The 21926-nt window shown below is 37.5% G+C and overlaps 2 protein-coding genes across 2 annotated transcripts; one reads left to right on the forward strand and one right to left on the reverse strand.

The window, feature by feature from the left end:
- Window positions 1–11773: 11773 nt before the first annotated feature.
- Window positions 11774–16773, reverse strand: LOC104899338 (pectinesterase). Its single transcript, XM_010686509.4, has 2 exons — window positions 15801–16773; window positions 11774–12726 (listed from the first exon to the last, which is right to left on the reverse strand). Exons 1-2 carry the CDS (start codon window positions 16720–16722, stop codon window positions 12035–12037), a joined length of 1614 nt encoding a protein of 537 aa, XP_010684811.2. The 5' UTR covers window positions 16723–16773; the 3' UTR covers window positions 11774–12034.
- Window positions 16774–20157: 3384 nt separating this feature from the next.
- Window positions 20158–21282, forward strand: LOC125491946 (uncharacterized). Its single transcript, XM_057390816.1, has 3 exons — window positions 20158–20368; window positions 20640–20870; window positions 20993–21282. Exons 1-3 carry the CDS (start codon window positions 20158–20160, stop codon window positions 21280–21282), a joined length of 732 nt encoding a protein of 243 aa, XP_057246799.1.
- The last annotated feature ends 644 nt before the right edge of the window (window positions 21283–21926 follow it).

Here is a 21926-nt window from a genome sequence, read left to right on the forward strand (position 1 = left end):
ATGTTCTTAGTGAGGCATTTATGACCGAGAGTGATCCCTCTTGCCCTTTAGCTGATAATGACTTTGCTTCTGACTCAAGCCCTGTGAGGAGGACTAGTTTATTAGCGGATATACCCCTTACGATCGAAAGAGAAAGAGAACTAAGGTCAAAATTTCTTAACAACCCGTCCACTCCCGAGGAGCATGACCTGACTTTGAGATATCTGACCGCTAGCCAAAGTGGTGATAAGCAGACGCTTAGAGAACTTAGACACCAAATCCTTGCTAGACGCTCCCGTAGGAATCCACCGGTCGATGCCATTCTTGGCCTTGATGTCGCCCCTTTTAGAAAGCATGCTTGGCTAGATAGCTTGGCAGATGCCGGAGTTAAGGTGTCAACCGATTTTCACGATCACCTGTAGGAGTTTGCGGCTCCTAACCCTCCTATTGTTAATTTAGGTGACGATAGTGACTCAATTGCTACCGTCATGGCTCGTGATGATACTACTGAGGCCGTCTACCAGCGTTGAACTGGTGTAAGCATTGGCGTATCCACTCCCCTGGCACCGTCTGCAACCGTAGCTGGCTCAAGCTGGCCGGCACAAATCGTGGCTGATCAAGGTTCTAATGCGTTGTGGCTTCCTGAGGATGCCTTTGCCGGCCCTCTTACTGTGGAGGTTGACGGACCATGGCGTCAGGATGCTCTTGATCTTGCTTATCCGAGGGTTTCTCGGGATTTATACCATATGCCAATAGGGTACCGCTTGATAGTGCAGCCAAAAGGAGCCATTGTAACGGATTTCCCTCCCGATCATGTGGCCGTGTATACGCATCATTTTTAGTTTGGCCTCCGCTTCCCCTTGGACTCTTTCTTGGTCGAGATTTTGAATGCGTTCAGCGTGTGTTTGGCGCAGCTGACGCCCTTAGCGGTCAGGAATATCATCGCGTACATCTGGGTTGTACGCTTTCTGGATTTCCCTCAAACAGTGAACTCATTCCGCCATATCCATTGGTTGAAGAGAAATGGGTCTTCTAGGCAATCGGGCTGGTGGTCGCTAATGACGGCCGACAAGAGGATGACAGTTCAGCCTAAGGTATCGAGCTAGAAGGGCTGGCAGGTTGCCTTCTTCTGGCTGCGAGTGCCCGAGGATTACCCTGTGCGCCGCCATTTCACAAAGCCTCGCCCTCATATGGAGCATCTTCCTCTGGTACCGCAAAATGAAGAAGAGTTAGCGGCTTTTGAATATATTGACGTGGGGAGGACTATGATGTCACTTTTGATGATGGGACGGCAGCTAGAGTTAAGGAGCCCAAGTATTGGATTCCTCATTCCAAGTATATTTTGGGGAATAAGCCTTTGTTCGCTGTTTTGCTGTCGCCCACACATGAGAATGGTAAGTGATGTTGTCGGATTGGTCTGTCTGATGATAATAATAAGAGTTAGAGGTTGTTTGTTATTGCATTTCCTGTTTTATAATCTTTTTTCTTGTTTGCAGGCTTTTACAATCTCGACCTCGACGTGCTTTGCGTCGACGAAGATTTTCGGCCGTTAACAAATCTGCCACCTGCTCCAGCTAACGACTACGAGACGATGCATGGAATTACCAACGGTCGTCGGGGGGGGGGGGTAATCGTCATGGGCCCCAGAACATTCGTAGGGGCCGCGGAGGGACGGTTACTTCTCGCGTCCCCATCGTTGGTGTTGCTGCTGCTGCTGCTGCTAGCACAAGTGTGCCGCTATCCCCTGCCATTCCTCTCCGGTCCTCTACCAACCGGACTGTGACCAGGAGTGGCGTAACCAGGAGGCGGCCTCGCAAGCAGGTCGCGGCCGATACTGCTGTAAATAAAAGGTTGGCCTTGGAGGATCCAGGCACTTCTGCTGCCAACGAGGTCGTCTAGGTAGAGGATTTGGATGTGGATGCCACAGAGGAGACTCAGTAGCGTACTGTCGCAACTACCGGTCCGACACACCCTAGCGGCACTTCTTGGCTGTCAGGCTCTGCTTCTATCAGAGAGAAGATAAGAGCAACTTCAATGGTTATCTAAAACAATACTTGGATAAAGATGCCACATCATTTTCCTTAGCTAATTCTATCTTTAGCCAACTTCCCCTTTAGTGGTTTAGCTAAACTAATTTGTTGCTTAGGTAGGTCCCAGAATCACTTTTTCCTTTTTTTTAATATATAAAATATCACTTATTGAGAAGCTATTTATGGGGTGGGACCCAACATTTTGGCTAAGCCAATTTGCTCTATAGAGCTAATTTGCTTAGTAAAGCAAAACTCCAATTTGTACTCCAATGGTTAAGCAACTAGCTAAGTATTTTGCAAAATTGCTAGCAAGTCCTTTTTTTGCACCATTGGAGTTGCTCTAAGGGAGCTGATTACCATGGCTAGCTTCCTTTCGAACCTATCTCCTGGTATCTTTTATCGGTACCTGGAGTGGATTGAGAAGAAGGAGGTGCCGCTAAGCGATTCTATGGCGGCCGCGTTTGCTCCTCAACCTATTACTCTTGGGAAAATTCATCAACCTGACTGGAACGTCAGGGAGGATGAGTCTATCTACTCCGATATACCTGAAAAGGTGGCATTCTTGCCTACCGGATTTTGAAGGGCATGCAGCTGCCCCTGGATAGGCCGTGAGGGTCTTTGGTAACACCTGTAACTTGGCTAGCCCATGATCAGCTTGTGGTATGTTTTCTTACTTGGTTGATGCAGTGTATACTTTCTTTTTTTTAACTCATTTGCGTTCTCTTCCTTTTTGCAGGCCAACAATGCTGCCATTGAGTTGATTGAGCAGTATCTTGAGTACCAAAGACTAGCTGACACCTACAAGGCCTCGTTGGAGACTTGCCAGGGCCTGCTCAAAGACGCGGAGGACGAGCTAAAACTGCTAAAGGATGAGGTGGAGACTTTGTAGGAGAGGGAAGTTGTTGTGGAGACCGAGGAAAACGTCAAGGCGTTGACCAAGGCTGTGGAGACTGCCAACACTAAAAAGGAAGTTGTTGTGTTGGACGCCTTCGCTGAAGCTGAAGCTAGGGGTTAGCCAAGGCTGTTGCTGAATTCAAACAGTCTGATGACTATGTGGCGGCTCCCCACAAGAGATACGACGACGGTTGGGCGGCTGCCATGAAATGTGTTTTGCAAAGTTGTTCCAGGGTTTGACTGGAACATGATTGAAGATGCTCATGCTGCCGGCCAACATCTCACGCCTTTCGAGGGGGATCCTAACTTTGCTGACGAGGATGCCATCGCTGATGCGGATCCCTGAGAGCCTCCGACGCAAGGGCCTCCTCCCTCTTGAAGCTTTTGGCGGCCTTCTCTCAGCTCTTCTTGCTCCTCCAATAGTTTTTAGCTTTATCTTTTTCTTTGTAATACTTTTAATAGTTAAACATTGTAATCAACCTTTTGTTGGCGTTTGTAAACAATAATTTTTGTTTTGCGAGTACTTTATTCCAACTAAAAGCCTTTTTATTGGCCGCCATAATTTTCCTTTGTAGTTGGCCGCCAAGCCAGTAGCTTTTACTTCATGGAAAAGTACTTTCGTATTCTTGCTTTCTTGCTTTATTAACATCCTTAATTTTGAATGATTGGCAGCTCGAATTGTGTCTCTTTAATGACTGTGTTAGGTCCATTATACGACCGTTAATGCAATTAGCCTGTTATATGGCTTTTGTTTATGCGTTAGGTCTGTTATGTGACCGTTAACACTCTTGCCTGTTATAGGGCGTTTTATTATGTGCTAGGTATGTCATGTGACTGTTAATGCACTTTTGCCTGTTACATGGCTTTTGTTATGTGCTAGGTGTGTCATATGACCGTGAATGCACTTTTTCTGTCATATGGCTTTTATTCATGTGTCAGGTATGTCATGTGACCGTTAATGCACTTTTGCCTGTTATATGGCTTTTGTTATGTGTGAGGTCTGTTATGTGATCGTGAATGCACTTTGCCTGTCATATGGCTTTTGTTATGTGCTAGGTCTATTATGTGACCGTGAATGCACTTTGCCTGTCATATGGTTTTTATTTCATGTGCCAGGTCTGTCATGGGACCGTTAATGCACTTTTCCTATCATATGGCTTCGATCTATTATACATTCAATCATGAACAATAATATTTTCATGGGACGCTAGAAGAAGTATATTATTTATGTTCATAAATTAGCTCCTGGCCAATTACACTTTACAGCTTATATATAATACTTCTTTAATACACGAGCGTTCCAGCAATTCTTAAGTTCCTTGCCGTCCATGCCTCTGAGTATGAATGAGCAGGAGCAATCTTCTTAGCGATGATGTAAGAGCCTTCCCAGTTGGCGGTTAGCTTTCCCTCGGCATGCGCTTTTCTAGTGGTCGTTGTTCTACGAAGGATAAGGTCGTTTACATCCAATGGTCTTTCCCAAACCTTCTTGTTATAGACCTTGCTGATTCTGTCCTTATAAGCAGCTGCTCTTAGTTCTGCCATCAACCTTATTTCAGGCAAGAAGTCCAAACTTTCCCTTAGTGTCTGGTCGTTCCTCTCCAAGAGCTGATGCTTAATCCGGAAGGACAGTAACCCTACCTCTACCGGTAGTACTGTCTCTGTGCCGAAAGCCAATTTAAAGGGACTTTCCCATGTTGCTTCTTTCTCTGTCGTTCTTTTTGCCCATAGGATTGCCGGCACCATTTAAGCCCATCTTCCTTTGAACTCATCTAGCTTCTTTTTGAGAGCATTCAGAATTTGTTTGTTGGCGGCCTCAGCTTGGCCGTTGCTTTGTGGATGGCACACTGCTGAATAGGTGAATTGGACCCAGAAATCCGTCAGGAAAGCTTGTATTGGACGATAATCAAACTGCACTACGTTCTCAAATACAATTGCTGAAGGGATACCGAATCTCGTCATTATGCTCTGCCAGATGAACTTCCGTATCTGATTCGCTTTTATTTTCGCTGTCGGTTCCGCCTCTATCCACTTTGTAAAATAATCAATCCCAACTATAAGGAAATGCCTGCCTCCTGTTATGGTGGTTAATGGTCCCAGGATGTCCATCCCCCATTGGCCAAATGATATTGGGCATAAGATAGGTTGCAGATCATTTGTCGGCCTGTTGATCACTGGCGTGAACCTCTGGCATTTGTCACATTTTCTCACATAGCTCTGAGCATCCGCTAGCATGCTTGGCCAATAGAATCCAACTCTTAATGCTTTTAAGGCCACTGCTTTTCCTCTTATGTGATTCCCACAGATTCCTTCGTGTATCTCTTCCATTATTTTCTCGGCTTAGGCAGCTGTTGCACATTTTAACAACAACAAGCTAAAAGATTTTTTGTATAACTCATTATAGTATATCACATACCATTTTGCCTGCCTTTGCAACTTTTTAGCGGCCCTTTGATCATCTGGGAGCAATTCCGTCATCTTGTATTTCACTATCTCTGTAGCCATTCCCCTTGCTAGTGTATGGTATAAGTATTGACGACGGCAAAATATTCCGCGATGCTTTTCTCTTTCAGTATATCTATCGTAACCGTTTTTTCTATGCTGAATGAGTCGGAATTGGCTAGCTTAGACAGGACGTCAGCTTTTGTGTTCTCAGCTCGTGGTATCGCCTGTACTTCAAAGTGATTTAGCTGGGCTATCAACTCTTTAGCCTTTTCCACGTATTTCACCATGCTGGCCTCTCGGACATCAAATTTTCCTTTTAACTGACCATTGACCAACTGTGAATCTGTCTTCAAGAGTATATTTTTTACTCCTGCTGCCAGACACATTCTTAAACCAGCGATTGCAGCCTCGTACTCTGCTTCATTGTTCGATGTTGAGAATGCGAACTTGATGGCGTACTGGTAGATGTTCCCTTCTGGGCTAGTCATTACTATTCCTGCCCCGGATCTGCTAACAGCGGCAGCTTCGTCTACCTCTAGCAGCCAACTCTCCTTTTGCTCTGTTTCATCTTCCCCATATGAAGCTTCTACAACAAAGTCTGCCAGGGCCTGTACCTTGAAGGCGGTTCTGGGCTTGTACTGTATATCATACTCAGAAAGCTTGAATGCCCATTTCAGTAGGCGGCCTGAGCTATCCATCCTCTGCAAAGCCTTCTCTAGTGGCTGATTTGTAAGGACTTGGATGGGATGGCAGTCGAAATACGATATGAGCTTCCTGGCAGCGATAATTACGGCCAAAGCCATTTTTTCCACCAACTGGTAACGACTCTCAAGACCGTTAAGAATATGGCTGATGAAATATATAGGTTGTTGCCTTTTTTCCTTTTCTACCAATACGACGGCCGCGACCGTTTTCGGCGAGGCCGAGACATATAGCTGCAATACATCCCCAGTTTCTGGCCTTGTGATGGTGGGCAGGCTTTTTAAGTGTTCTTTCACGGCCAGAAATGCCTTGCTTTGCTCCTCTCCCCACTTGAACTTTCTATTTCCCTTTAACAATGCAAAGAAGGGCAAAGCCTTGTCTGTAAATCTAGAAATGAATCGACTGAGGGCCGCCATCCTCCCCATCAGCCTTTGAATGTCTTTAACACTCTTGGGCTCAGGCAAATTGATAATAGCTTGAATCTTTTCTAGATTCGCGTTGATCTCTCTTTTGCTTACAAGGAAGCCTAAGAATTTGCCTGCTTTTACCCCAAAGTTGCACTTCTTAGGGTTAAGTTTCATCTGATATTTTCTCAATATTCTGAAAGTTTCTGCCAAATCTTCTAAGTGTTCACGGTCAGTCATACTCTTGATAATGGAGTCGTCAACGTAAGCTTCAACGTTTGTTCATCTCTGATCCGCAAACACTTTATCTACCAACTTCTAATACGTTGCTCCAGCACTGCGAGGTCCAAATGGCATCGCCATGTAATTGTTTACTCCACAGTCTATGATAAATGTTGTTTTCTTCTTGTTGGCCTCAAGTAGGCTTATCTGATGATAGCCCGAGAATGCGTCCATAAATCTCAATAACGCATAACCGCTAGTACAATCTACTAGCTGGTCTATTCTCGGTAATGGATAACAATCTTTTGGGCACGCTCTGTTGAGATCGATGAAGTCTACACACATCCTCCATTGCCCGTTAGCCTTCTTTACCATGACCACATTGGCCAACCACTCTGGGTAATCGCAGGGCTCGATGAAGTCTGCTGCCAACAGTTTATCTACTTCTTCCTTCACGACCTTGTTCTTCTCGGTAGAGAAGTTTCTCTTCTTTTGCTTGATAGGGCGGACAGTACTATTCACATTTAGGCGATGTACCATCACACCCGGATCTATCCATGGCATCTCATCTGCCGAGAACGTGAAGACGTCCGCGTTTTCTCTTAGGAGAGTCACCAGGTTGACCCTAACTTTTGGGTCCATGTCTGTTCCAACAGCCACTGTTCTCGTCGGGTCTTCCGCAAGCATCTCCTGCTGGGTTTCTCCATTCGGTTGGGGCCTTAGCGTATCCTCAGGCCTGACCTCCAACACTTCCATTGAAATTTCCATCATTTCTTCTTCCTTCACGGTCTCTGCTTCATTTGCCACAACTCTCCTCTGCGCCCGCCTTTGCTTTCTTGTTGGCGGGTCCATTTCTTCTACTGGCATTCTTTTTGCTGGTTGTTTGAGTGTTGTTAGGTAGCATGATTTTGCTGCTTCTTGATTTCCCTTCAACTTTTTTGTTGTCCCCAAATTAGAGACGTACAACATAGTTAGGTGATATGTAGAGACGACTCCCTGAACGTCGTGAACGAAAGGACGCCCAATGATTGGGTTATAGACTCCCGGTACATCAACCACTAGGAACTCCGTCATCACATCCCGGGCTTCAGCACTGTCCCCAATTCGGACCGGGAGGGTTACTAGGCGCTCAAGCGTCACAGATGCCCCTGTGAACCCTATCACTAGGTATCAGACAGGCTTCAAATGCTCCCGTCCTATCATCAACTTCTCAAAGGTTGATAAGTATAATATGTTAGCAGAACTTCCTCCGTCAACCAAGATCCTATGAATCAAGCAGTTTGATATGGGGATACACAACGTGCACCTTCTGCTGCAATCTTCGGTATTGAGACCGCTTCAACATTGAAACGGCCAATATAGTCTCGCAAGCTTTCATTTTTGCTTTGCTGAACAGACAATAATTCTCCGGTAGTGCGCTCGCGGCACCTGTTACTCACAAAGTGCGTACTGAAAGTAGATGATAGTTGGGAGAAACTAGAGATGCTACCTGGATTAAGACTTTTGAACCATGTCTCAGCAATCCCGATCAGCGTGGATGGAAAGACCTTACACCTGATGGAGTCCACCTGCGTGTATAAGAACATGTGACCTTCATAGGTCGCCATGTGATCGTCAGGATCAGATGTGCCATCATAGTTGGAGGATGGCATCTTGATTCCAGACATCGGATGGTTCTGTATATTTGAAGTGAAGGGAGAAAGTTTTTGTTTGATGAGAAGGTGACCTCTTGTCGAATAGTTACTAGCACCATTGGTGCTGTACTCACGATGGGAGTAACCTTGAGTCTCCTCTTCAGAATAATAAAGTTCCTCAGTCTCCAATATTAGCTCCTCATAGCCTCACTGATTGATTCGCTTCTCTAGCTCCCGTCCTTCTTGATTCAAGGAGCGCATCTTCCAGAGTGGGGTGCCGTCAGCGTTCCTACCGGCCATGGCCAGTGGTCACTTACGGGTTCCGCCAGCCTGCTGAGTAGGTGTGTTAACATCTGAATGAAAGATGCTACGATTTGAAGTTGCTTAGGAGAAATTGACTCAGTTGAGCCAAGTTGAATGGTACGTTACTGTTTGGGGTCTGCTCCTCATTCCCTAGTGTCCGATAGTTGAACTACGGATTCCCTATTGCCCCAGTAATGGCAGGCTGAGAGGATGTTTGACCGACATCAAATTCTTGTGGACCGTGACCAACGTTGTTGTTTGCATCACCCATGATTGTTACTCGAAAGGATAGGAGGTCCCCTCCTTCTAGCGCCAAGTTATTTCGGTTGTGAAACGGTTAGCGGCCTCAATGAAGTCCGCCAAAGATCTGGAGAGTAAAGTCCTTAGTGAATAGTTGCACAGCAAGCAAACGTGAGCTACCCTCGGAGTGGTTGTGGGGAAACCCCCTCTGACGCTCAAGTCTGTATTTGTCCAACTAGGATTTAGAGAGAGAAACTAGAGAGAAATAAGCTATTTTTAGTATGAGAGAGAATGTACCTGCAGAATAGTACTATCGGGGTATTCATAGAAGTATTATTCCTCTGACAGGGCCTGTAACCCTTCGACACGTGTAGGGCAATGACGCACTTGACAGGTGGGAAGATTCCCATGCTTTTGTCTTGTTAGCTGACCGTGAACGTTGTCGGACCATGTTGGTGAACTGACTTTGATAGAGCTGTGGATGACATTGCCATGCTCGCGTCCATGATTATGCTCGCGAACTTGTCATGAGGATCTATTAAGGTACTTAGGTTGTACCCATACAAAAAGGATTAGAGGTTATTTGATGGATGAAATCATGCCAAGTGTTGTTAACATTGGAGAAGAAAAGCAAAAGAGATTCACCTTGGAATTTGAGAGTAACTTTCATGGAGAAGATCTGGGTTGGGAGGAAGACAATGGGATTCCACGCAAAGTTTTCTTATTTTCTTTATTTTTTTTCTTTCCTTTTCTCTCATATCTTTATCATTTTTTGGAGCATTTTCTTTCTCTATATTTTCTTGTGAACAATATCAAAATTGCAAGTAAGGAAGATATAAAATTACAAAGGGAGTATATAGCTAGCAAAAGTACTTGTGTAATTGGGGATTGTCGAGGACACATATTGGGCCCTTTATGTGTGTTGATCTCATGTTCACGATCAGCACCAGAACCAACTTTGCCACGAGGCCCATGACTATTATCTTTTTTTTTTAAACTAACATTAATTCATTGATTCAAAGTCATATGACATCTACAATAAAAGTCAAAACTAAACAAATACATATCAAAATAAAAACAAATGCAATTCTAATATAACAAAACCAAGATCGTTGAGTAGATCTAACAAAACCTCTTCTTTCACATCGCTGTCTGATGCAGCCTTCTACAAGGGGGTCTGTTGATCTTTTGTAGTTTTGAAGTAGACCCGGATTCAATTCAAGTGATTGTAAATGAAGTCTTGACATCTGTTGCAACTCCTCACAAATTTCAATCAACAAATCAACATCTTGAATAACACAAAAACCCAATAACAAATTCTCTAAACTCTCACATGGAGAGAGATAAAACCCAATATATGGGTAGACATAACCCAATATATGAGTAGAAAAACTCTTCATTAGAGAGAGACTGAAGTTTATTAGAGACATAAAAATAAAAACTAGTAATAAAAGGAGAAAAGGGGCTTACCACCGCCCAAAAGGGTGGTGGTAGCCCCTAGGTTGAAAATTAGGGTTTTGTGGAAGAGGAGAGGGAAGAGAGAAAAAGCAGGAGAGAGGAAGCGTTTATAGGTTTATAGGCCCATGACTATTATCTTTGTAATAAGTATAAACTTATTTTATAGAGAGGATATCTTAGGATGATTTTTGGCAAAATGTAAAGAAAATTTGGAGGAAGCATACTACAAGGTATGGTAAATCTCTACAATATAAGGTAAGGAGAGAGTCATGGTCTCCCCATATAAATTTACTTAACTGTCCATTAGTAAATCATTTACTAGCAAAAAAATAAGGAAATCAAAAAACAAAGTCAAATTCAAATACAACATTGCAAACTTAACTCAAATGTTGAAAAAAATCAAGTTATAATTGAGCCACAAACTATAAGATGTAGTACATATATGATGAAAAAGTAAAAAGAAATATTACGTAAATCAAATATTTTATTAATCAATTCACAAACAGAATCAAGTATTATATCAAAACAAAAAAAATGATTTATTTAACACAAAATACTATGTTAATAAAACATATGAAATCTTAAATAAATTCACTTAATAATTTTTTATCATTCGTCAAGTTTATTTTAAAAACCTAAAAGAAAGAATAAGTAAAAAAAATTAAGAAAACAAGAGTTAAGTGATAGAGGCTTAATCACAAACCAAAAAAATGTGCAATGTTCAATTTTACCCTATTTATACAAAAGCTTGAAATAATGTTTGAAAAAAAACCAGGCACGCATTATGTACTTTATTTACTAGTGTGATATGTGGATAGGAGTGGGTATATGTAACCGTTCAAAATTGATTCGGTTAAAGTTTAAAATCCTCCCCCCTTTGGAAGGTTTGAGTAGATTTTGGAAACTCACTAAGTATCTAATAGTGTGCTCCCTTTGTTTTTTATCATTCAAATTTTTCTATGCCCGTCTCCCAATGCAACTCTTTGAACTTAAATATTTTTCATAATATATAAGTATAACGATTCAATATTAATAATATATTAATTGATACGAATCAAACAAGACCCCAAATGATTATATTTTTTCTTATAAATTGAAAAAAATTGAGAAGATTTTCTATAAGTATGAATAGTGCCAAGATTTCAAGTGAGAAAGATAAAAAAAATGAAGAGAGTATTACTTACAATAAGTTTTTTCACCCTTGTAAAAAGTAAAATATAACAAGTTTTAGTTTAAAAAAGCTATGTTTGTAGTATCACATTTGATTTCTAAATGTTTTAGTTCAAACATCAGGCCCGTCTCGAACTATATAGAGGCCCTGTGCGATCTCGTATTTGAAGGATTCAATAATGTAATAGCTCATCCATACTTCACATAATCATATTATGAAAAAAAAGTAGTCCAAATAAGTAGATAAACTTTTTTTTTTACTATTTGAACTTTCTCTATTTTGGGCCCTCACAATTAAGGGGCCTTGTTCCATAAAACATGTTGAACATGCTAAAAGCCGCCCCTGTCAAACATAAACCTTTGTACTCTGTATTGTATATTATTATAATGTACGTTTACAATTGGCGATACACCACCATATGAACTTATGTCTTTCTTTGATTTTGTTTGATAGGTTATATACCATACATTTTTTTTTTTTTTTGAGGGGAGGTTATGTACCATACATCAATTACAACTATCATATATATACACTTACACACTGTTTGAAAGATAATCACAGACCAGATGTAAATGGGACTCCAGTGCCTGGAATCCACTCATCTCCTGTCAAGAAATTTCGAACAGTAAATTTTTCTGCGTCCACCGGACTTTTTATAGCATGGTACCCAGGCCACTTAACCCGGCCATGAGTATCCGCACCCGGACCATAATTCATATACTCCCCATAATAGAGCGTCTTAAGTGCAAAGTCCCCGCTCCACGGGGCCCACCCAGCAATATCCACCAACCCATCAATATGGGACTTCATTATCATAGTCCTTGAATACATCCTCCACGGTCGCCCAAGAAAGGTTTGAAACGAACCTTGGACCGGCTTAAGGTCCTGGGCAGCCTTAATGATCGAATCGTGGATCACTATGCCCGTGTTCTCATTTGGATCAGATCTTCCTTGGGCTGTGATGGTGTTCATTTGATTGTTCATTGGTTTTCTTACATATATATTACAACTTTGGAGTATAGCAGCAGCATTACCAAATATAAAGTCTATAGTACCGTATATATCACATTCTTTGTAAAATTGACGCTTGGAATAGACGTAAAGGGTGTCTTGGTATCCTTTGAAGCTGCAACGGTAAAATATTGAGTAGTCGGATCCGGATCGAAGTGCGACCGCTTGGTGCTTTTGTGGTCCGGCTGTGTTTTCAAAGGTTATGTCTTTTGCTATGAAGCCATCCCCTGAAATAGCTTTTTGACAATAACAATATGCAAGTAAATTTTCCAGCATTATTATTATGCATTCATCAACCAATGCAATAATCTATTTCTACGAAATGGGGAGAAACCAAGAATAGTTTTTTTTGGTGCTACAAGATAAATTTTCGTCTGTCTTTGGTTGCTCTACTTTGATTTTTCCATCATTCATACACTAATCTTGACCGAATTATTTTTTTACTAGTGCATATAAATACATTTTTTGTAAGGAAGATGTTGAAATTATCTTTTTTGCTTTTCTAATACTTCTTTCCTTTATTTTTGTCTATTATTTTTGGAATCTAATTTAGAAAAATTGATGAAAGTTGGAAGAACTTTTTTAAATCGAAAGAGTAATATTTTCATAATAGATAACTAAAGATACTAACCGTCAAAATTTGCGTTGGTAAGCTTGAAAGTCAAAGAGTTGCAACAAAAAACAAGGGAATACCCAATAATTTAAAGTTCATGGTGAAAAATCAATGTTAATTAATTTTTTCCAATCTTTACAGTGTTTTATGAACAAGACATAAATCCCCATATTGGATACTTATTTATTATGATCTCTTTTAACTTAGCTTAGTTTGGAGCTGCGCAATCTCTAGTACACAACTTTAATCATTATTTATGTATCTTCAATCACGAATTAGAAAAAATAACATAATGATATATACATATATAAAAGACTGAATATTACTAGAAGAAATACTTTATCGCTCGAAGGATCTTTTTTTATTCCTTCAGTACCTAACCATGCCGTTTTTTGTTTATTTTAATGGATTAATAACGGTGAAAGTCTTTTATTTTGCTTTGATTTTTCAAAAAAAAAAGAAAGTGAGAAAAGATTGGAAAATGTAGCGAGTTAGTGGCAATTTATCTAAGGTAATTCTAAAGCAGTTGAATGATAACATACTCACAAGTCACAAGTAACAAGTAACACAAGTCACGAGTCATGACTCATGAGTATTATTTCCCATATAAACTTGACACTCCCATCATATCACGAGATTTTATTTTTCGATTATCTTTAATCAAGAATATTAGATTTCAAAAATATATTGAAAAATTCAGCTGTTCACAACTAATTCTGAAAGTGGTACGCAAAATTATTTCACATCTTAACATTCATTTTTGATATATGGTGGTCTAGACTAATCTTTGAGAGGGGAAAAGCACATAGCTAATAATAGTTCTAGTATAAGATGAAGGCATTATATGCCGAAGTTCTTTTTCCATGTGAAAAAGCAACGAGTAGCATCAAGTCTAGTCACTACATAAGTCCATGGGTATCTTCAAGTAGTAACTATTGCTTTCAAACAAATGAGCATAATATAAAGTACTCCTATGAAGTAAGGATGTACTTGGAAAATTCCAAACAGTCGACCGCTCAGCAGTCAATTTTTATTCTATGATAGTATTTCTTTGTGGATAGGTTTCCAAGTCAAATCAGCTTCAATATCTTGCTTAAATATGGCAAAAATATTTCATCTAAGCCTGGATCTACAAACATCACGTGTACGTAACATTGGAGTGGAAAGCTCAAACTTTATATACATGCATGTAACTTTTTTTTTTTAAGGAAATATACATGAATTTATATCACAAAATCTGGTATCAAGCAAATTCAAGATTATTTATTACAAGATGGATGTTGGTAGTCATTTTAAGAAATGACTCCGTAGTATTTCAGTGAATAATTTTTAATGACTTACGGCCTGTTCTCTTCGCCATAAAACAGCTGAACTGAACTGAACTGAACTGAACTTATCGGAGCTGAACTGAACTGAACTGAACTTATCAGAGCTGAACTGAACTGAGCTGAACTGAACTGTACTGAACTGAACTGAATTGAACTGAATTGAATTAAATTACATTGAAATAAATTGAATGTAATAAATATATAATTAATATTTTAAACAATAATAATATGAATATTAAGTAATAATTATTATGATAAGTAATAATAATGAATAATAATAATAGTAGTATTTTGAATATTTTTAAATGATAGTTATAAATAAATAACATTAATCATCATAAATTAATAATAATAATAATTAATGATAATAATGATAATTAATAATAATTATTTTATATTATTTGTATTAATATATTAATACTTGACGATGATATATAATAACAATAATATCTAAGAAGTAAATTAATATTACTATTTTAATAATTAGATTTAATAATATAAAAATATTTAGTAATAAAAATAATGATTGGGTTGGACTGCGAAAATTACATCATAAACCGTCTTGACGCGATTTGATTGGTTTATGGGCTAAAAAATGTGGGTTTATTTGTGCTTTGACCTAAACCATGTTCCTCCTAATAATAATAGTAATAATAATTAGTAAAGCTATAATAAAAAAAATATATAGATTCAACAATAATAATACTTAATAGTAATGATATATATTTAAATAATAATAATAATAATAATAATAATAATTAGTAAAATAAATTATACCAACATAATAATAATAATATTTAACAAAATGGTTATAAAAAGAATAGAGTTGAACTGAACTGAACTGAACTGAACTGAACTGAACTGAACTGAACTGAATTTATTGGAGCTGAACTGAACTGAACTGAACTTATTGGAGCTGAACTGAACTGAACTGAACTGAACTGAAATGAACTGAATTGAAAATAAGCTGGGGAGAACAGACCCTTATAATAAGTTACTACAAGTCCCTCATAATATCACCATTACAAATTTAAAAAGAAAAGATTGATGTAGGTGGTCTTGAATATTTTTTAAGTCTAAACTTTTAATTATTCTAATGCATGTTAAACGATATCACCTATTTTATATATGTGAAGTTAGAATTTTTTTCTATATATATATAGTTAACCAATAATATTCTAGACGGCATAAGTACTAGGCTATTATTAGGACGCGTAACTCCAAATCAAATGATTCTTATCTGTAGAGGCTAAAACCATGACAAACTCTACCTATATATATTTCTCCTATGAGTTGAACAACTATGGCTTAATTAGAACTTTGGTTGGAAACGTAAATTATTCTTGTATATCTTATATTCTTAACTTACCAAAAGTCGCAGATCGAAATGTAGTGGAACCATCCTGAACATTCTTATTGCAAGTCACAATTGTGGCATCAATGCCATCTCCAATTAACATCAAATTCTTCATCTTGTTTGTAATAACAACGTTCTCTTTGTAAATACCAGCTTTCACGTATATGATAAACCTCTTTGTCCCACTTCTTAGGTTTTTTGCAGCAGTTATAGCTTCGGATATGGTCTTATAATTCCCGGTACCATCCTTGGCGACCACTAGGTCTGCTTTTGTGGTTGGCATGGACGTTTGGAGTAGCTTATGATCAGCCTTCAACATCCATGACGGAAGTCCATTGGCTAATAGTCGTCGACCACCACTACCACCACGGCCACCTATACCTCCACCACCACGTTCCCGCGTGTATGGCTTGAATGATGTGGTTGAGATGGCTTCATTTATTGCAAGTGCATTAGTAAGAAATTGAGAAAATTTGGACGAAGTGAACATAAAAAATTCTAAATTTGTCGATACATTGAGATCGACAAATCCATTTTTGCATGTCTCATAGTTGGTAGTAGCTGCACTCAAATAGGTTTGACTATCTTGTATTGTTGTAAAATCATTAGATAATAAGATTGTTTGGTTCAACTGATGTATGGTATCCTCGTAAAGTTCTAGACAATCTTCCCATGCAAATTTAGCTAAGTCTTGGAATGAACTTATGTCCATAGACGAGATCAGTGTATGGACCTTTTGGGCATGATCAAGGGTGATATTGAGGAAAATATTGCGAACTTCTAAGCTACTTTGTGGTGAGGAAACTAAAACTTTTGACGTGATAAGTGAGTTGCATAATTGAGGGTATGGAGTTTGGTTACACAAATTTAGCTGTGCAAAACTTTGGATTGAAGTAAGTAATAAGAGAAATACTCTAAGAACCAACTTTTCCATGAGGGGAACGAGCTTATAACAAGAAAGCTAGAAAACTACGTATTGCAAACTACTAATATTGTGATCCTTAGCATTGAACACAAATATGTCATATTTATAGGGGCTGGATATTATTGTTTTTTGTGAGGTTAGAAATATGTCAGAGGATTGTTGAGGTTTGTGGAAATGGTCTTTCATGTGAAGCAAGAAAGCAAGTAGCTATCGAAGACATTGTTATTATAATGACGTGTAGCTTAACGGGAGCATCTAGTGATTTTTATGATCATTCTGGAAAGCTAATAAGTCCGTTTCTATCTAGTTTTAATTAATATTATGACGAGCCAAATAATGACAAAGCTTAATATATATGTGTTCACAAATTCCTATATGCGTCCGGCCACACGAGAAGTTATAAGTGTGGCCGCGCGCGACACGCTGTCAGCCCGTCAACTAATTTTCAAATGATCATATCTCACTCGTTTCTCATCAGAATTGAGCTTTTGACCAGGCGTTGGAAAGCTATTGAACCAAATATTCATCTCCAACTTGAATCTCCCCAAATTATTAAGTGTTCTGTGAGATATAACCTTTTGATATTGACCCTTATGCACAAACACTCATAAGCAAATGGAGTTACTCTTATGAACAGATGGAGTTAATCTTATGACCAAATGGAGTTACTTGTATGAGTATGTGGTTACTTTTGATAATAAAAAGTTGTCACTCCTACAAAGAAATGTGGTTACTCGGATAAGCAAATGCGGTTACTTTTGTGAACCTTTGGGGTGACTCGTATGACTAAATGAGGTTAGTCGCTCGTATGATTTATTGAAGTTACTTGTATAAATAAATGAGGTTATTAGTATCTATTAATTGGATTACTCATAAGATTAAATGAGGTTACTCATAAATTAAATGACATTACTACTATGAATTAATTGAATTACTCATATGATAAAAATGGGGTTACTCATATAATAAAATGGGTTTACTTTTGTGAATAATTGTGAGGAAGATGGCTGAGTGACCCAATCTATATATATAAATAAAACAAGGTTCAATTGGCTTATGTGTCAAGCTAATGCTCATTTTGCCACATGCCATCACTATACTTATTCTTATTCTTTTAGTGCCACGTGTACAATGGATCAATTACAATCTTATAAATTTGGTAAGTTTAACTCAACAAATGGAATTGCTTTACAATCATATTATTTACGGCACAGTTGCTAACTAATAGTAAACAATATTAATATTGATAAAACTTACCATTTTACATTACCATTTGTGTAACTTATCAAAAAAAATAAATGTTATTATATAAGATGTTCATGTAATCACACCCTAATATAAACTGATTTTCTTCCACTTCTTTCTTTACACGAAAAATAAAAAAAATTCAAATGAATCTCAAATAAAAAAAATAAAACTACCATGTTAGCACGAAAACAAAATGGCGTTACCGTAAACAAAAAACAAAAAAGATGAAGTTTACTACAAAAAATTTAAATTCAAAAACCCTAAATATTTAACAATGGAACAAACTTATATTGTCTATTTATTTTTTACTAACTTTAAAATTATTGTGTCACTCACCGGTAGAAATCATCCTTATTTCAATAATCTTAATTCTAAATTTTTTTATTTGATGGGTAATTTTTAAATTCCTTATTGACAGTTATACTACTAATATATTAAATTAATTTTCACTAACCGTTAAAACTTAGAATCTTAATTTTTTCAATAAATTTCTCACTCACTAACTGTAATAAATTACAAAATTTTCAATACATTGGCATATTGACTATTTCATTCCAACCTTAGCTTATATTATTGATTTTTCTCACTCACTATTATCAATTTTAAGAATTATATGACTCATTTTAGTATTATAATTATATATATATATATATATATATATATTATATTATATATATATTATATATATATATAATATATATATTATTATTATATATATATATATATATATAATATAACTACCTCTGTTTTATTTAGTTGCAACTTTTGACTTTCACGCTTGCCAATGTACAATTTCAAATCGTTTTATCTCTAATTGTATGTAAGTAAAAATTATAAAATTTGATATTATGAAAGCTTAATCCAAACGAATCAAATAAGACCCTACATGACTATATTTTGTTTAACATATAAATCAATAAATGTGGTCAAATAAGAGAACATGAATAGTGCAATTTGTCAAACGTTGCAACTAAAAGAGAACGGAGGTAGTATATATATATATATATATATATATATATATATATATATATATATATATATATATATATATTATATAATATATAATATATATATATATATATATATATATATATGCTAAAAACTACATGAAACATAAAATCAGTTCAATTTCATCATAATTAGTCAAAATCAAATTTTTTTAAATGAACTTACCAAATAATTTCAACCTATATTGACCCATTTAGAAAATTTCTTCAAACTCCATATCAATCCAACTCCATATATTCCCCTCAAAAAAAAAAAATCCAACTCCATATATTTGCGGTTTTGCATGCGGTCTTTAAATCTTCTTCACTTTGTAGATCGAATGATTCTACACCTTGGTTGTATCAAGGAATTATAGTAACCATGCTTCAAATGCAAAGAACATGGAGATCAAAGGCTTAATTTCTTCATAAAACCCACATGCATGATTTTATATTTGTTGTTGATGCAAAAATCGATGACTTGGAGTATAATTTTGATGGATAATTTGTAGCTTTAAAGTATAAAAAAAATGTAGCTAAGAGAGATTTGCTAAAAAAACGTAGATAAGTTGTATGCAATAATCGGTAATAAGATAGTTTGGTTGTTAATAAGTTTTAGAATCATCTAGGCGTGGGTTGTAATAAGATAGAGATTGTATGTAGAGAGAGATTTAGAATCAATTTATGGAGAAGATGATGTATGTAGTTGTAATAAGAGAGATTGTATGATTTTTTTATTAAGTTAGAACACATAGTGGACTTGGAGCATTATTTTATAACCAAGGGCCAAATTGTTTGAAGCATCATTATAGTAAAGTGGTATGCTCATTTATGGAGAATACAAAATTTGAGCCATTTTGATTGTGTCCAAATATAAGAAAATATAACTTTTACAATCAAAGTTAATCTTTAAATAAACACTATTTTACTAGCTTCCATTTCACTCTTTTTCACTAAAGGAAAGAATTACCACTTCATATATTCAAATGTGTAAAGAAATTATATGGACTTGGCCCACACTAAAATCGTATGGATCTATGCTAATTCATGTTATTTATTAAAAAAAAATCACTATATAAAAAATAGATATAATATCTGAGTAAATATATTGTAAAGTTTGATGAGTGGAAAAAAAACTGCAAACTTTGCGCTAGCAGACATTGAAGCTAAGCTACAAAGTAATGGCAGCACATTACGTAAATTCAGCGAAATGCCATATCCTAATGATCTGATCATAGAAGACGGGCAAAACAAAATGATAATGGACGAGCTTTCCTATGACCGAGGGAAGTTAAAAGAGGAGTTCCAGCGACTGTTTCAAGGATTAACAACTGAGCAACGTGGAATTTACAATGAAATTATGTCAGCTGTATCACGAGGAAAAGGAGGGGTGTTCTTTGTATATGGATACGGAGGAACAGGTAAGACGTATCTTTGGAGATTGTTGTGTGCCTCATTAAGGCGTAAAGGAGATACCGTTTTGCCAGTCGCATCAAGCGGAATAGCTTCTTTATTGCTTCTGCGCGCGAGGAAGAACTACTCATTCTAGGTTTGGACTCCCGTTAATAAATGTTGCTGAGAACTCAACATGTGTTGGCATTAAGCCAGGCTCGGACTTAACCGGACTCCTTATGAAGACAAAGTTAATCATATGGGATGAAGCTCCCATGATGCATAAATACTGCTTTGAAGCTCTAGATAGGAGTTTAAAGGATGTTATGCAGTTTGTGAATCCTGCAAATCAAGATATCACATTTGGTGGCAAGGTTGTAGTTTTTGCTGGTGATTTAAGAAAAATATTACCCGTGGTGCCTAAAGGAAGCAGACAAGACATTGTCTTCTCAGCAATAAATAGTTCTTACTTATGGGACTTTTGCCGAGTACTTAGGCTGACAAAGAACATGCGCCTCACAACAGGTTCAAGTAATTAAAATGTTGATGAAATTTAAGAATTTTCATAATGGATACTCAATGTTGGAGATGGCTAAGTTGGAGGGCCAAATGATGGTGAGGCCGATATTGAAATACCCCATGAAATGTTGTAGATGGGGGACATGACCCTATTGCGACAATAGTAGAAAGCACATATCCTGACATAGCGGATCACATTTGGGAACCAAGTTATTTTCAAGAAAGAGCTATTCTTGCTCCAACCAATGAAATTGCTGAGACGGTTAACGATCACGTGTTATCTCAATTGCCAGGTGAAGAAAGAACTTACTTGAGTTCAGATGCAATTTCAGTGGAGGAAGGAAATTTTGGAATTCATGAGATGTATTCAACAGAGTTCCTAAATACAATTAAATGCGGAGGATTACCAAACCATAGTATATGACTGAAGGTTGGAGCACCAGTGATGCTCCTAAGGAATATTGATCAAAGTTCTGGGCTATGTAATGGCACAAGATTGGTCGTTAAGCACTTAGGCGATCGCATTATAGAGGCTATTGTGGTATCTGGTAGTAATTTGGGCAATAACGTCTTCATTCCACGAATGACGCTGACTTCGTCAGACTCAACAAAATTTCCCATCAAGTTCCAACGGAGACAATTCCCTTTGGTTGTGTGCTTAATGACAATCAATAAAAGTCAAGGACAATCACTTTCGCATGTTGGCCTATATCTTCCTCGGTCTGTTTTCAGCTACAGACAATTTTATGTGGCCGTATCAAGAGTTACTAGCAAGAAGGGTTTGAAAATTTTAATAGTTGATAAAGAACGTGGAACATCAAATGTTACCACGAACGTAGTGTACAAAGAAGTATTTCAGAATGTTGGTTAAATACTCTTATTATTAATGTTACTCAATAATTAATTTTTATTTTCATCCACTTTGTTGACATGTATTTTTTTTACCTCAGATTTTCATGATTTATATTGCATGCGAACTTTAAGTGCTTCAAAATATGTTGCAACAATATTTACAGATATTACATTTGATGTACACAATTATCTCAAAAAATAAACTTCCCGTGCATT

This window comes from Beta vulgaris, chromosome 7 (assembly GCF_026745355.1).
Source record: "Beta vulgaris subsp. vulgaris cultivar EL10 chromosome 7, EL10.2, whole genome shotgun sequence".
Lineage (NCBI taxonomy): Eukaryota > Viridiplantae > Streptophyta > Magnoliopsida > Caryophyllales > Amaranthaceae > Beta > Beta vulgaris.